We start from the raw sequence: 15,588 nt of genomic DNA on the forward strand, positions 1-15,588 counted from the left end.
AGCAAAATATACATGTTTGGAAGACTGTGGAATCGTATTAATTCACAAACCCTCCACTCATAACCAAGTTGAACCTCCAATTTAAAGCTATCATCAACAGGGAAACCTTCTTCAACAATGTATTTTTGAGCCAGACTACGAGGTCTAGCCCTCCATTCATCATAATACAGTTGGTCATTCATATTCGCCCTTTTATTTCTCTTTTTGGCTGTAAAACACAATAACTGAATAAAGAATTTAACATATTTCTAATAAAACATCCTTGTTTCATTAAATTTTTCATCGTAATCATTTATTTAGTTTAATATATATATATATATATATATATATATATATATATATATATATATATATAGCAAACTTAAAAGGGAAGTACAGTAGAACCTCTATTAACCGAGGTTTCTGTTAACCGAGGCAATAACGAAGTCTAAATTTTTTTTTTCTCCTCTCCAAAATGAGCTTGGAAGAAATTATACACATATTAGTTTGTTGTCTGTGTTACAGGCACTTATTCCCCACAAAAGCACTCAACTTCCAAGAAATATTACAAACTGAGAAGACAACATCCATGAATGCTTTGTTAACAGTGGTCATGTGACTTGTAAGTTTAATCATGTAAATTTTAAAAATACAATATTTTCTTGAGATTTGTGTTATTTTTGAAAATGCGTCTTTCGATATTTAACTAAGTACTATAGTTAACAAAAAATTCTATTTTACTTTTTAAAATTTACTACTAGAGTTGATTTCCTTTTTAAATCTTTTTAGCTGTGAAACATAAGTTCATATATGTTTATTTTTATCATTTAAAAAACGTTCTATTGTTTTTTACTTTAAAAGTGGTTAAATTCGCAAGCAGGAAAGGTTTTTATACATGGTTTCTATTAATTGAGATTTCCGATATCCGAGGTACTAGCGGTCCCAATTAGCTCGGATAATCAAGGTCTTACTGTAAGTCATAAAAGTGAAAAAATAAATAGCATGAGTGAAATGCAAAAGTTGTTAATAAATGAAATTCTCTCTACCTTTTTTTCAAAAATACCCATTTTTTAGATACAAAGAAATTATTTAAATGTAAAATAAAGACATTATCAATATAAAATTAAAGCGTTGCTAAAAAATAGATTCGGATACATTATAATTTAAAGTCCGCATAAATTTAAAATAAATTAATTAAAAACTGTGCAATGTTAAATTTCTAATAGTTAAATATCAAATTTGATTAATTACCTGCTTTATAAACTGGCATTTCCTCCCTTAGAACAGTACATTATTTTTCATATTAAAAGAAGAAAAAAAAGAAAATTTAACACAGAAGTAACAACTCCTTATTTAAACTAAAACAATTATCTCTATCTCTAAACAATCAAGTTGTCCTCCTATAACTAATTCTATATTAGATATATTTATTTTAATCTCATTGAGAAACACTATTATAGAGAAAGCAAAAAAATATATATATATATTCAAGACTTATTATATTTAGAAAAATTTTATCTCAAAATCTAAATATTGTATATGTTTAATGTACATGTACAATATTTTAATACATATTATAAGAATATTTTTAAACGGTGTTCAACTAACAATTGATAGTAATTAAATTTTATCAATTGATAGTAATTAAGTTTAAACAATTGATAGTAATTAAGTTTTATCCTGCAGGGTTGGGGTTTTGGACGTCCTAAACAGGTTTTGGACAGGACACGTGGGTTTTACTGTCTTAAACTGAGTAAAACTGTCCTAAACTGGGTAAAACTATCCTAAACTGTCTTAAAGTGTCCAAACCTTGAAGTTTGGTAAAAGGTAAAAATTCTATAGGTGTAACCATTGTACACATAATAATTACATGTATCAATAAATATTTGATATTTTTTATATAATTTACTATAACTTATTAAAAGAAAATAATATAATATAATAAGAAAAGGTTTATAATTTTTGAAGCTCCACAATTCATTGAACAACAAAAGTGAATACCTAATCCTTTAAATATAAATATGCTTTTAATACTGATCAATAATATTTTTGCATAAGGATAAATATGGCAATATTAAAAAATATTAATTTTTCTTAAAAAAATACTAAATTTGTTCAAAAATTAACCTTTTATTTTTCGCAATATTTTTTTAAAAAAATGTTATAATTTCTGAATCACAGGATGATAAAAAAGACATCTATTTTAAAAAAAAATATTTTAAATATAAATATATTAGTTTAAATTGAAAATACAAAATAACTGAAAAATGTATTAACAGTTTTGAAGGGCATAACATCAATTTCAGTTACTGACACTGGTGATGTATCACCACTATGCTAAAAGAATTGAACATGAATGAAATAAAAGTATTCTTGAATAGTACTATAAATAAATAAACCTGTTTATGATTAACCAAGCACTTAGTCCCTAATATTTTAACCTGTATGGCAAGGCCAAACTTCAGTTATGTACTATTGAATGAGAGGATCAACTGAACTTGATTACTGATTAATCTTCCTTTGTTTAAATTGAAGAGTCAAACAATATTAATAAAACATTATACTTTTAAAAACAAATATTCTCCAGTAGATTTAATTATCAATATGTTATTCGTTCTATGTTTATTTTACCTCTTAAATATTGTTCAGATAAAATTGTGACATAATTTGAGTAAAAGTGTTTTGGACAGTTTAAGACAGTTTTGGACAAAGGGGTTTTGGACAGGACGGTTTAAACCAGGGTTTAAACTGTGGATTAATCCATTCTGTCCTAAACCTTGCCAACCCTATACACTACAGCATTTTTCTAAAATATATTATCACAGTCAATTCCTTTTCCTTTATTATCTCATAGGTTTAGAAGTAGAGCTTGAAAAAAAAAATTTTTTTTTTACCTGAGATTAATTTAATTTGCATTGACAACATAGAAAGGCTATTATTTAGTCTATAATCAATAAGCCTGATAAAGATGGAGAGGCATGTTTAGATAGCCTACATAAAAAGGCTATTTAGAGATAAAAATCATAATGCATCACTGGCTTCAGAACACAAATGTCTTACAGCATGAATTAAATTTTTAGTAAATTATTGGTTAAGAATCATGGGTTGTTTGATTGTCATTCTAAAATTTAATAGCCTTTGTAATCAGAAAAAATATGTTAAGAAAAAAAAGTTATAAAATATTTGTTTATAATTTTTTAAATAAATTCTTACTATATCCTGAACAAATAATTTTTTAAATAAATTCGTACTAAACCCTGAACAATAATTCTAAAAAGAGAAGCCTAGTTCCATAGTAAAAATTTAGACAATAGATTCTTTAGAAATAAAAGTGTTAAAATAAAGAAAAAAAATTGCTTTAAAAAAATCTCTTCATCTTCTAATACATATATAATTAAATAATTGATTAATAAAGAAGCTTTGAGAAATATTTTAATATATTATGTATGGTTAATTTTTTTTTTTTAAAGCTTAAATTATATGTAATAAATGGTTTGATGCATGCTAAAAACGATAGTTTATTACAATAAGTGTTTACAATTTTAGTCAGCAATATTCTGATATTTAGTCATAAAGTAATGAATAATACAATAAAATTAAACCAATTTAATTCATTTACTAGTTTTTAATCATAAAATTAAATTCTTACTCATGACAGAAATATCACTTTTAAGAAAATAGGGATAATTAAAATATTTATTCGTTATGTCAGTTATATTTATGTGGCTTTAGCTTAAATATATACTAAATAATAGAAGGATAACAACAGGCCGGAGGATGTGTCATCATTTATTAGTGTTCTTGTTTCTTACAATAATATAATATTGAACAAATTATAATACTGTAAGAAAAATAATCGAAAATATTATTTAAGAATCTTATTCCCTGTGATTCTGTCAAATTCTGATTTGAAACTTGTAATTCAATTGACAAAATGTATAGTTCTCGTGTAAAAGTCACACTGCCAAAAGAGTTCTCAATTAATGAATAACAACAATTTTAATTATTATTAGGATAAATATGGAAAATACGTTTTTTTTTCTTTTTTAAATACTACACACACAAGAACGCCAGATTAATAAATAATAAATCTGTTTTCTTGCTGTTGTTGTTATAACTGAGTTATATAAATGATGGAAACAGCCACTGATCAGATCACAAAAGAGTCAGATCAGAAATTTTGATTTGAAACTTGTAATTCAATCCACAAAATGCATAGTTCTCATGTAAAAGTACACACTGCCAAAAAATTTATCAATAACGAATAACAACAATTTAAATTATTATTATCATAAATATGGTTTTTTTCTTTTTTAAATACTACACAAATTAGAACATCAGATTAATAAATAATAAATCTGTTTTCTTGTTGATGTTGTTATTACTTAGTTATAAATTCAACTAATGATGGAAATAGCCACTGCGCAGATCACTGATTTTACATTTCTATAAGTCTTACTAGTTATATTGAATAGTAGTCATTTAATGCAAAAAAAAGAGAATTATAAAACTTTAAATATTAAATTATAAGTATTAAATTAACAAACCAGTAAAAATAACATGTATAATAACAACTAATTATATCTATCACAATAAGAATAATGTTAATAACATGTAACAGAAAACTAACTCAAGTCATATTAACTTAGACAGCAAGAACAGAATGTTCCGAGTTCCTGTCTAAGCTATCACCATGAAGTCGATTGGCTAAAGATTCCAATTCTCTAAGTCCATGCTTTGAGAGTTCAAACTTATGAGCGACTAACGTGCGATAAAAATGTATGGCAAAAGCAAGCAAAATAAGGACAACAGGAAACAAAACAATGGTAGTGCACCAGGCAGCCGTAAAACTGTATTCATAAAATTTCACCCAACATAAAATAGCTATTTCCAAGAGAAACAACAATATTCCAAACACTGTAGAAAATGCCCATGCAGTTTCTATGTACCAGTGTAACTTCTCATGGGGTGATTCAGATATAGAACAGGGCATACTTGTTACAGCTTCAATATGAGGTAAAATGCAGGTAGATATCAACAGAGCCAGCATGTGAACTGCAACTAAAAGGGTAGTGCAAACACAAAATGTAATTAGCAGTTCCTCCGGTACTTCTTTGCTGAGTTGGATTTCAACCATGGCCACCTAAAACAGATAATTTCATCATTGAACAATTTTAATAATTAGGAGACCTTCAAATATTACAGAAACTTATTTTTTGCAATTTTTTTCACTTCCCCTCACCCCTTCTCACTAAAAATAAGCAAATCACATAATTCTTCCTTTCTTATGTAAGAAAGCCACAACACACAAATTTTCAAATTTTTTCAGCAACTATTATATTTTGGATTTTTGTAGTTTTAATTTAAGTTTCAATTTTAACTAACATATATTTTGGGATATTCTTACATTAGCATTAATCATTTTATAAAATAATGATATATAAGAAGACCATATGGAAATCTGATCAACAAATCACTAAAAGTAAGAATTGCGTTGTGATTAATTATGCAAAATTAACGAAATTAACTTTGTGTTTGTGTATAATAAATTTTGATTTAACATTAGAAAGCTAATGTTTAATTCCTTTAGTTTAATTAATTAATTAGTTATTCAGAGGGATTATACATTATCCTCAAGATACTGGACTGCATGTGCATTATCATATTTCTGGTTCATAAATAGTTAAGAAAATAGTATAAAGCACAATCAAATAATGAACGACAATTAGAATTATAAACAAAAAAGTATTAAAACAAAATCTTGTTTACAATTGAAACAGATAACAATTCTTACACTTAAATCAATAATTAGAATAACATTAGAATCTTCTAAAATTCAGTACTGCACCTACCTTACAAAAAAGACAATTTTAAGCAAATTTGACAGTTAGCATATTTTAGGGAAAACAATTATTAATTTACTCAATAAAAATTTGGCTGGGATTTTTAGAGTGAAAACTCATCGCGCACATACTAAGTAAATGAGTGTGTAATTATTAGTTAATGAATATGATTTAAATTAATCTTAGGTGACTACATTGCTTCACATATTAAATACTCTAAAATTCGAAAAACATGCATCCCTAAATAAAAAACAACTTTTAAAATTCAAAGTTAGAATTGAAATGGTGTACTTATCGGAAAAATGGATCTATCGGCAATGAAGGCCATCAGGCCTAAGTTCCTAAAAGGGGGGGAAATTTAGCTGACTACCATGCGCTTGGCGTCAAAATTCGAAAACCATGGGGGAAAAAACAGCGTCATCTGGCATTCACTGAAAAGTTCTCGTCTCGTGGCGTCATTCATTCACAGCCATTTACAGCTTATTAGGGAATTGACGTTCGCGTGAAGGGATTTTTAGATCTAAAAAGGGAAATTTGCTAACACACAACCCAGCTGCTAGCCAAATTATGAAACATATTCAAAATATAAGAAGAAATTAAAATAAAAACATTTATTTACAACTCAAATATTGGTCTGTGATGTCCTGATTTTTTTTTTTTTTTTAATTGGCAGAAAATTAATATACAACCAGTCAAGGAGAAGAAAAAAAAGTTTCTTTTTCTTTTGTCTTTCTAAACATTAACACTTATTAACTAACTTTCCCTTAACTATCTACCAAACTGACACGTTAATCGATGCATCTCAGCCTCACAAGATGGCTCATGAGTAAAAATTTGTATCAAATATGATTTAATCACAATCATTAAAACAGTTCATCACCATAACACTTTGCTGAATAATAGCAATCATTTTGTCTACATTATCTGCTCCGATTATATCTTTAACAATTCTTTGGTTATTTTTTTTTTTAATTGGCGGAAAATTAATATACAACCAGTCAAGGAGAAGAAAAAAAAGTTTCTTTTTCTTTTGTCTTTTTAAACATTAACACTTATTAACTAACTGTCTACCAAACTTACACGTTAATTGATACATCTCAGCCTCACAAGATGGCTCATGAGTAAAAATTTGTATCAAAGATGATTTAATCACAATCATTAAAACAGTTCATCACCATAACACTTTGCTGAATAATAGCAGTCATTTTGCCCACATTATCTACTCCGATTATATCTTTCACAATTCTTTGGTTATGCGAGGTTCAACTATTATCTTATTATTCTTCAGTTGATCGGAAATTGGTGACATAGCCTAGCTAGGTATGGTAGTAGTTAGAAGGTTGGGTGTCAAGTTGATTCATGTGGGCTCCAAGTAGTAGAGACAGGCTGTAAGTTGGGGCAAGTGAGACTCCGGAATCTTCCACAATTATGCAACTCGGCTTAATCCTTCTTATACCCTGGATGGTTGCGGCCGACCATCATACATCTTAGGATTGTAAAGCTATGTGATGACAAGTCTAGAAGGTGCTGAAGATCTCTTACTCATTTACAGCAGATGTTATAGAATTTTGGGCCATCCGTCCAGAAGTCGACCCTTTGCTCCAGGAGGCTGCTTTTAACTCTGACAACAATGGTCACCATCTTCGATTTCTAAAAAGATCTGACTCCACCCCTTTTCCATGAAAACCGAGCTTGGATTGACCCTCCAATCTCCTCTCGACTTATAACCAAGGCTCATCCTTGCAGCTGCTTGATCCAGGAGTTGCTCTTAAACATCCTCTTAGTTGTTAAAACATCATCATTCATCAAAAGTTTATTATCTCTGATTACATCTCCCCTCATGAGTTCATACACACCAATTTAAAACATTTTTTTACTTACCAATACGACTGGAGCTGAATATGGAGAGGTATTCTCTTTAATAATTTTATTTTCGAGTAGCTCATTAATCTGTTTTTCCACTTTGGGTTTTAGATGGTGAGGTTGCCTTACAGGTATATCATCAATCAAATCTTCACGATGTAAAAAGTAGTCTTATCTTAAAAGATCATTTACGTTTTTTGAGAAAATATCTGGGTAATTCTCTAAAAATTGTTCTGAAATTTCTTGTTTTCCTTCTTCTAAATGATCGATTTCAATTTCATTTCCCCATGCTTCAAAATCATCTCCCAGTTGTGTTGTTTCTAAGGAATTACATTGCTCCACAAATGTTTTCCTTAAACATTTTAGTATTGCAACATTAGAATTTTTATTTAAGTGTATACGTTCGGCCTGAGTATTAATTGCTGTTATCAGACATATATTAATAGAAAGTTATTGATGCTTCTAGTAACCCAAACACCACGATCACTGAATTTTTGCACATTAGAAATTAGCACCTGCTCAGTATGCTTAAAATTCTTTACCCCTGATTTTATAAAGATGATCTGTTCTGGGCTCTGAAATATATTTGCTTTAAATAGATAATTTAAGTCCTGTGGCATTTTAGCATAGATTACATTCGATTATCTGTTTTTTCATTTTAATCTTAAATTTTTATTTTCAATGCATCTCTTTTCAAAATTTTGATTAAATTTATTGCCAGTCAAAAATGGGTTTCCTAATACCAAGTCATAGTCTGAATTTATTCAGTATGGGGTTATAAGGAAATCTTCCATAAGAAAAAATGATCATTTTAAAAGATTTTACCTGTGTCACTCGTAAAATTTTGAACTAACAAATTTCGTTTTTGAATTTTAAATTTACACTGCATTTTATCTAAAGTTTCTTTGGATATAGGGGAGAGTGGCTCACCTTGGGACACAGTACACCCTGGGACATTTTTATTTTTGACCTTAAATTTTAAAATTTCTCTTAGTTCTTTTAGATTCAGATAGATGTCAGCATCATCTAACTTTGGAACAAATTTTGATTCTTTTGATTAAGCAGGTAAGAATTTATTAAGATTTTTATTTTTTTAAGCATGTTAATTTACTTTCATATTAAAGTTTAAATAGCTGTAGAAAGAAATTTTAATGAAATTATTTTTAATAATCAGTAATATAATGAAGTATGAAGCTTTGTCTTTAAAAGTTATCAAATTTAATTGTTCTAATGCTAAGCCTAAAAGTATGATATTTTAAAATTCCATATTAAATATATAGTACACCTTGGGACAGACGGAAGTGGCCCACCTTGGGACACTAGATATACATAATTAATATTTATTAAAACTAGATTTTTAACAAAAAGATATTGTGCATGCAAAATATTTTTTAATTTATGTAATCTGTGTTTATTAATAATTTTTATTTCTTATTTTAGGAACTCATTTGACTAAACTAATGGCAAGAATTAGAAGCAAAGTGTATAAAAATAATGCAGCAGTTCGTGCTGACAAAGTTGAAAAAGCTGCTGCAAGAGTTTTATCAGGCGAAATGACTTATAGGAAAGCTGCTGAATTCTACAATATTAGTAAGACGACTCTGAACCGCCATATTATTTCCTTTAAAAAAAGAGAGCATCCAAATTCTAACTTTAAATATATTTCAAATATACAGAGTCGCAAAATATTCTCAGATGAGGAAGAAATAAAATTGGTAGAATATATGTTGCAAGCCTCCAAGTACCATTATGGATTGACAATATGTGATGCACGTGCGCTTGCATATGAGTATGCTTTGGCAAATGAAAAGAACATTCCTTTAAACTGGGAGAATGAAAAAAAAGCTGGGAAAGACTGGTACATTGGATTTAAAAGAAGGCACAGTTCCATGTTTTCACTTCGAAAACCAGAACCAACTAGCCTCTCTCGAGCCACCAGCTTTAGAAAGGACAATGTCAGTAAATTTTATGACAATTTAGAATTGATTCTCAAACGTAAGCACTTTTTAGGAAGTGAAATTTTTAATCTAGACGAATCAGGACTCACGACAGTCCATGTACCACCAAAAGTTATTGCTGGAAAAGGAGTAAAGCAGGTGGGGCAAATGACATCTGGAGAGCGTGGTAAACTAGTAACAATTATTTCGGCTGTAAATGCCATTGGCAACTCAGTACCACCACTTTTGATTTTCCCGAGAAAGTTTTTTAAATATCATATGTTAAAAGGAGCACCCCCTGGTACCATTGGGGCTGCTAATCCTAGTGGTTGGTCAACACCTCAAATATTTTTGCAATATCTCGAACACTTCGTAAAATATGTTAAAATAACAAAATACAACAACATCGTCTTAATAATTGACAACCATAATACACATATAACTATTGAAGCCATTAATTACTGCAAAGAAAATGGAATTATTATGCTCACTTTGCCACCTCACACAAGTCATAAACTGCAACCTTTAGATCGTACTGTATTCAGCTCTTTTAAAGAACATTATAATATTGCTTGTAATCAATGGATGCTCACACATGCTGGAAGGCCTATAACAATATATGATATTGCTGAATGTGTAGGCAAAGCATATCCCCTTTCCTTTACACCAAAGAATATTGTTTCTGGTTTTCAAGTAACTGGAATTTATCCCTTTAATCGAGATGTATTTGATGACAGTGCATTTTTATCAGCTTTTGTCACTGATAGGCCAATGCCATCAACAAGTTCATCTATGCAAAATGGGAATGAGTCCCTAGTAAGCAATTCACCTCTGCGAATAACACCTGAATGTGTAAGACCATTCCCAAAGGCAGCACCTCGAAAAGAAAGTAACCGAGGGCGAAAAAGGGGAAGATCTGCGATTTATACAGACACACCTGAAAAAAAGGTGCTTGAAGATGCTAATAAGAATAAAAAGGACTCTCAGGGAATACAAGGACAATGTGTGAATAGAAAAGTAAAAAAAGTGATTAAACAGCTTCAGTTCAGCAGTAATAGTGAAGATGAGGATTTAATGCTCGCAGAATTAGTGGGAAATACATCTGGAAGAAAACCAGTAATTAGTGATCTATGTAATGATAGCAGTGATGATGATGCTTACAGCTTAGATGAAATGAACAGTGAAAGTGACAAGAAAATATTTAACGGTAAGAAAAAAGTTCATCTACAAAAAAGTTTTGAAGCACGATTATATGTTGGAGATTTCGCTGTTGTCAAATTTGCTGGTAAAAGATCTGTTGTTGCTTTCGTAGGTTGCGTTGAAAGTGTTGATGGAAACGAATACGAGCTATCATTTTTGAGAAGAGTAAATCAATCTTCAACATTTATTTATCCCGAAAAAGAGGACAAATCATACATTGATTCAAGTGACATTTTGTTGAAACTTAAAGAACCAGAGCAAAGCACTGAACGTTCTTTAGGTTTGATATTTGATTCTGTACAGTTGACTACTATTGAATATAAAATTTGTTAATTGGATTTGCATACAAGTACTTGAAAATGATAAAATAAAGCTTTAACGAAATTAGGAAATGTAAATTTATTCAGTTATAATATTTTTAGAAAATTTCTACTCTAATTTTCAGATCTGTACAACTGTCCCAAGGTGCCCCACTAGGTGGTACACCTTGGGACAAATAACAAGATAAGTAAAAAAAATTTTAAATTTTTTCTATGACAGATACAGAATTGAAACCTAGATAAAAATGCTTTCAAATGTTACAAGAATACCAGGTAAAAGTTTGACAATAATTGATCAAAATAAAAAAATTTAAAAAAAAGAAATTAAAAAAGTGTCCCAAGGTGAGCCACTCTCCCCTAACATTAAGAGATGACCCAGAGTTTAACATAGCAACATAATCTTTCTTATTTACTTTTAATTGAATTTTTGGCAGGGACACTATACTTTCCTTTTCGTCATGTTTTGAATTTAGCTTGAAGTTTTCTAAACTATACACAGGGTATCTGCCACATTTTAGATTTTCAAAATTCATGACTTTTCATGACTAATTCAATATTCTTCATGACTTAACGAAGTTGCTATTTTCTCCATCAAAAACGCAACAATAAATTTAAAAAAAAGCATTATAATAACATTATTCGAAATAGGTATAACCAAAACTATTATACTCTTCATCTTCATATTTATAGATTTTAAACTTAAAAAACAGAGTAAGCAGAGAGTTGAAACAATAAAATAGCTGAAAAATATACAAAAGCAAAAAAAAAAAAATTCTGCAGAATTATATTCTAAAGATACTTTTCTTGTTCATCAGAAAGGAAAGAAATACTCCTGATTTTTCTGTTCATTTTGGAATAAAAAAAATTCACCACTAACTGGTTTGCTTCAACTAAAATTTTAAATTGATAAAATTAAAAAAAAAAAATAATAAAAATTCCTAAATCACAGAAGAGAGTTTAAAGGATAATTCGCTCTAGAAATGATATTTTTTCCTTCATTTTTTGAAAGAACACCATAATTTTTAAAGAACATGATAAAATCATTTTATATTCAAATAAAATATGACTGAGTCAGGGTTTCCGCTACGGTAGCTTTTTTCACAAAATGCGAAAAGACCCCTCAAAAATGCTAAAATTCAACAAAGCATTTTCGCATTTTTGCTAAAGGATTTTACTAAATTCCATTAAAAAAAAGCTTCCGCGAAAAACCATGACGCTAACATCCATGAAAAAAACTTGATCAAACAAGAAGGAGAAAAAATCTAAATATCTTGAATGAAAATATTACTGATAGATTGGGAGATTTGGATAAAATCGAAATGTTCAATATATTTATACCTAGCAGGATGCCCCATAGTTCGGAAGAATTACAGCATTATGGTGTAAAGGAAATCCGTTGCATTTTCAATTTGTTTTCGGAATCTCCCAGAAAAGATTTTCAGTTTACAGAAACTGAGTTACTTTGTGAATGGGGATTATTTAAACACATCTTAATGCAACGATGTAAAAACATGTCATTTAATGAATTACTTTTATTTTTATATACCAATGATGTGTCTGAACAGTACCCATTAATAACTTCTGTTATAGAGTATTGTGCAACAATACCAATGCACACTGTTGACTGTGAAAGGGGCTTTAGCTGCCTTAATTTGATTAAAACTAATATTCGAAACGGGTTGTTAATCAACCATGTAAACAATTTGTTAATGATTAATATTGAGGGCCCTGAAAGTGCATTTAACTTTCAAGAAGCATTTGTAAAATGGGCAAACATGAAAGAAAGGAAGATTGTTAATTATAAACCAAAATGTTTTGATAAATAATAAATGTGTTTTTTTTTTTTTGTTGTAGGTATTCTTTTTGATATTCCTGTATATTAAGCTATTCTTTCTCAGATAACTTACAGTACTTGTTTGATATAAAGTAATTTTATAAGCCTAATAGCATTTTGCTAAAACTTTTTTTCAGATTTTAGCTGTTTTGCTAATGAATTTTTAGACTCAGCTTAAACCCTGGACTGAGTGGTGATTTTGTTAGAAATTTAGATATTTGGAACAGGATGAAATTGGGGGGAGGGAGATACCATTTTAAAAATTAGATTTTTCGGAGACCTAAATCCATGACTTTCCATGATTTTTTTTAAGAAATAGTAAAAATCATGACATTACATGACAAATTTTGTTCAATACCGAAATTTATGACTTTCCATGATTTTTCATGACTTTCCAGGTGCGCGGATACCCTGTATACAGCATAATTACTTCACTTTCCAGTTCTTTTTAGTTAAAACAATATTTTCTGTTTAAAAAATAACAGTTTATGAAGTACTTAAAAATCACCTCTGTAGGCAAATCGGCAACCTACTGTTTCATTGATAGGTAATTATAAAACAACCTTCAACTTGCGAAATGTCATTCTTTTTACACAAATACAAATAAAAATCATACAAAGACAAGAAATATCTGGTAAAAATTGTTAACATTTGGTATTACACCATTTCAAGAGGCAATAAAGAAAAACTCGGTAATCTATTGTTAACTAGTGTTATGCTTCACTAAGATAATTATTAAGAGTTATAAAGTGATAATAGTTAGCAAATATAGTAATACCTATAGGTTATAATAGTTAGCAAAAATAGTAATATAGGTTATGTTGGAATAGGTTTTTATGTTCCCATTATGAAATAACACGTAACATTTCACTTAAGTAATAATTTTAATGGTAAATATTTTTTATAATTCATTAAAAGCTAATTTGATTGAATAAATAAAAACAGTATTGTTTTAAATTACAAATTAAATATGAATATCACCACTGTCAATATTTAATGCAAATCAGTTAAACATTTTATATTTTTATGCTATACGTTTTTGAGGAAATCTTTTTTCATTTACCATTGCGAACCCTGCAAGTAGAGCAGATGTTCTACTCGAAGCTTTTAATTTGGCACGGCTCAAATGTAGTCTTCTCCAAGAAAGTTTGGCTTGGTTTGGAGTTTCAGTCATTTTAAAGAATCAATTCAAAATAAACTAAACATAACGTAAAAACTCAAAATGAAATCCAGTACAAGTAATTTTTACGCGGTGTATATTTACATCGTATTCATTAATATAGGTACATATTCCGGCTGTCTATTTTTGTCTGATGGAAGAGTTTTGAAACGATTTCCGCTGCTCATTTCTGTTATAGTATGTCACTAAACTGAAACTATTTTTATTCGATGTAAGTTAAAACCTCAATTACGTCATTTAACTTATATTTTATCACCCTTCTCTTATGTCAACACATAGCACTGCGGAGTGTAGAATACACAGAATGTGTGAAAAATCTTATGCAAGTTAAAGTATTTCAAATCAATCCTCTCTTAACAAAAACTTATTTGTGTAGTGCGTGTAATAAGACATTCTCGCAAAAAAACGAGTGGTAGAGAGAAGATGGCTGTTAAATCTGAGACAGAATAACTGCTCTCTGATCACAGTGAAACTTCGACTAGTTTTTTTTTTTTTTCCTTCTAAGATTTCAGAAAAATTTAACAGCATTTAAATGGATTTTAGTCCATATTATTATTTACTGCTAGTTTAATTTTTTTTATTCGAAATAGAAAGCTTAGTTTGTTCTGATTTGCACTCCTTTTATTTTAAGCTTGTTAATTTTTTTTTTTCAAATAGTAATGATTATATTTTGAATTTAAATTTTCAGAACCGTTTTTCTTTTACTACAACTCTGTATCTGGCAGGACTTAGTAACAAATATAATAGGTACCATATATAAATTGAGATGTGTAATTTTCATTGCTCTGTAACTTTAATGGGTAAATAAAGAGTCATTTAAATATATTTTACTAAGCCTACACGTCTGAAATAAATAATTTTACGCCGTGAAAATTTCGTTATTGTTTTATTTTCCAAATGCAGATTTTGTTCTGCTATTTAATAACTATTTAGTTAATTCTACAAAGAAAAAATTAGTTTTATTGTGTGGAACCCTAAAAAGATGTTTGTTAATTACACATTTATATTAGTTCATTTCGTACAGTGAAGTTAAATGCAACCCCAAATTTAGAAAGAAATGAAAGGTTATAGAAATAGATTATAGATTGTGTGGAACCCTAAAAAGATGTTTGTTAATTACACATTTATATTAGTTCATTTCGTACAGTGAAGTTAAATGCAACCCCAAATTTAGAAAGAAATGAAAGGTTATAGAAATACTTTTCCATTGTGTAAAGCTATCGATTCTGACTCAGAGTAATGAAGTAAATAAAAAGTAGCACTATGATTTTTCTTTTCTCAAATAAAGCTAGGAAAAACATATTTTTCGGTTCTTTTTTCTTCTAGCTTTATGAATTGAAGTGGGTGGAGCAATTTTGTTTGGATATAATATACTATTCCAGAGATAATTATTTTTTAAATTCATACAAATTTTTTAAAAAAAAGATGTTAT

The 15,588-nt window shown here is 28.9% G+C and overlaps 1 protein-coding gene across 1 annotated transcript; it reads right to left on the reverse strand.

The window, feature by feature from the left end:
- Nucleotides 1-311: 311 nt before the first annotated feature.
- LOC107457208 (calcium release-activated calcium channel protein 1) lies at nucleotides 312-14,619 on the reverse strand. Its single transcript, XM_016075310.4, has 2 exons — nucleotides 14,040-14,619; nucleotides 312-5,122 (listed from the first exon to the last, which is right to left on the reverse strand). Exons 1-2 carry the CDS (start codon nucleotides 14,148-14,150, stop codon nucleotides 4,625-4,627), a joined length of 609 nt encoding a protein of 202 aa, XP_015930796.1. The 5' UTR covers nucleotides 14,151-14,619; the 3' UTR covers nucleotides 312-4,624.
- Nucleotides 14,620-15,588: the final 969 nt, after the last annotated feature.

This window comes from Parasteatoda tepidariorum, chromosome 5 (genome assembly GCF_982258835.1).
Source record: "Parasteatoda tepidariorum strain Cologne lab strain chromosome 5, Ptep-v5.0, whole genome shotgun sequence".
NCBI classification, from domain to species: domain Eukaryota; kingdom Metazoa; phylum Arthropoda; class Arachnida; order Araneae; family Theridiidae; genus Parasteatoda; species Parasteatoda tepidariorum.

Bases quoted from the DNA above. Each gene is read 5' to 3' on its own strand.
- LOC107457208 (XM_016075310.4), bottom strand. From the start codon at position 14,150: ATGACTGAAACTCCAAACCAAGCCAAACTTTCTTGGAGAAGACTACAT. The intron at 5,123-14,039 runs GTAAATGAAAAA...TATCTGTTTTAG, and splicing joins TACTTGCAGGGTTCGCAATG to GTGGCCATGGTTGAAATCCA.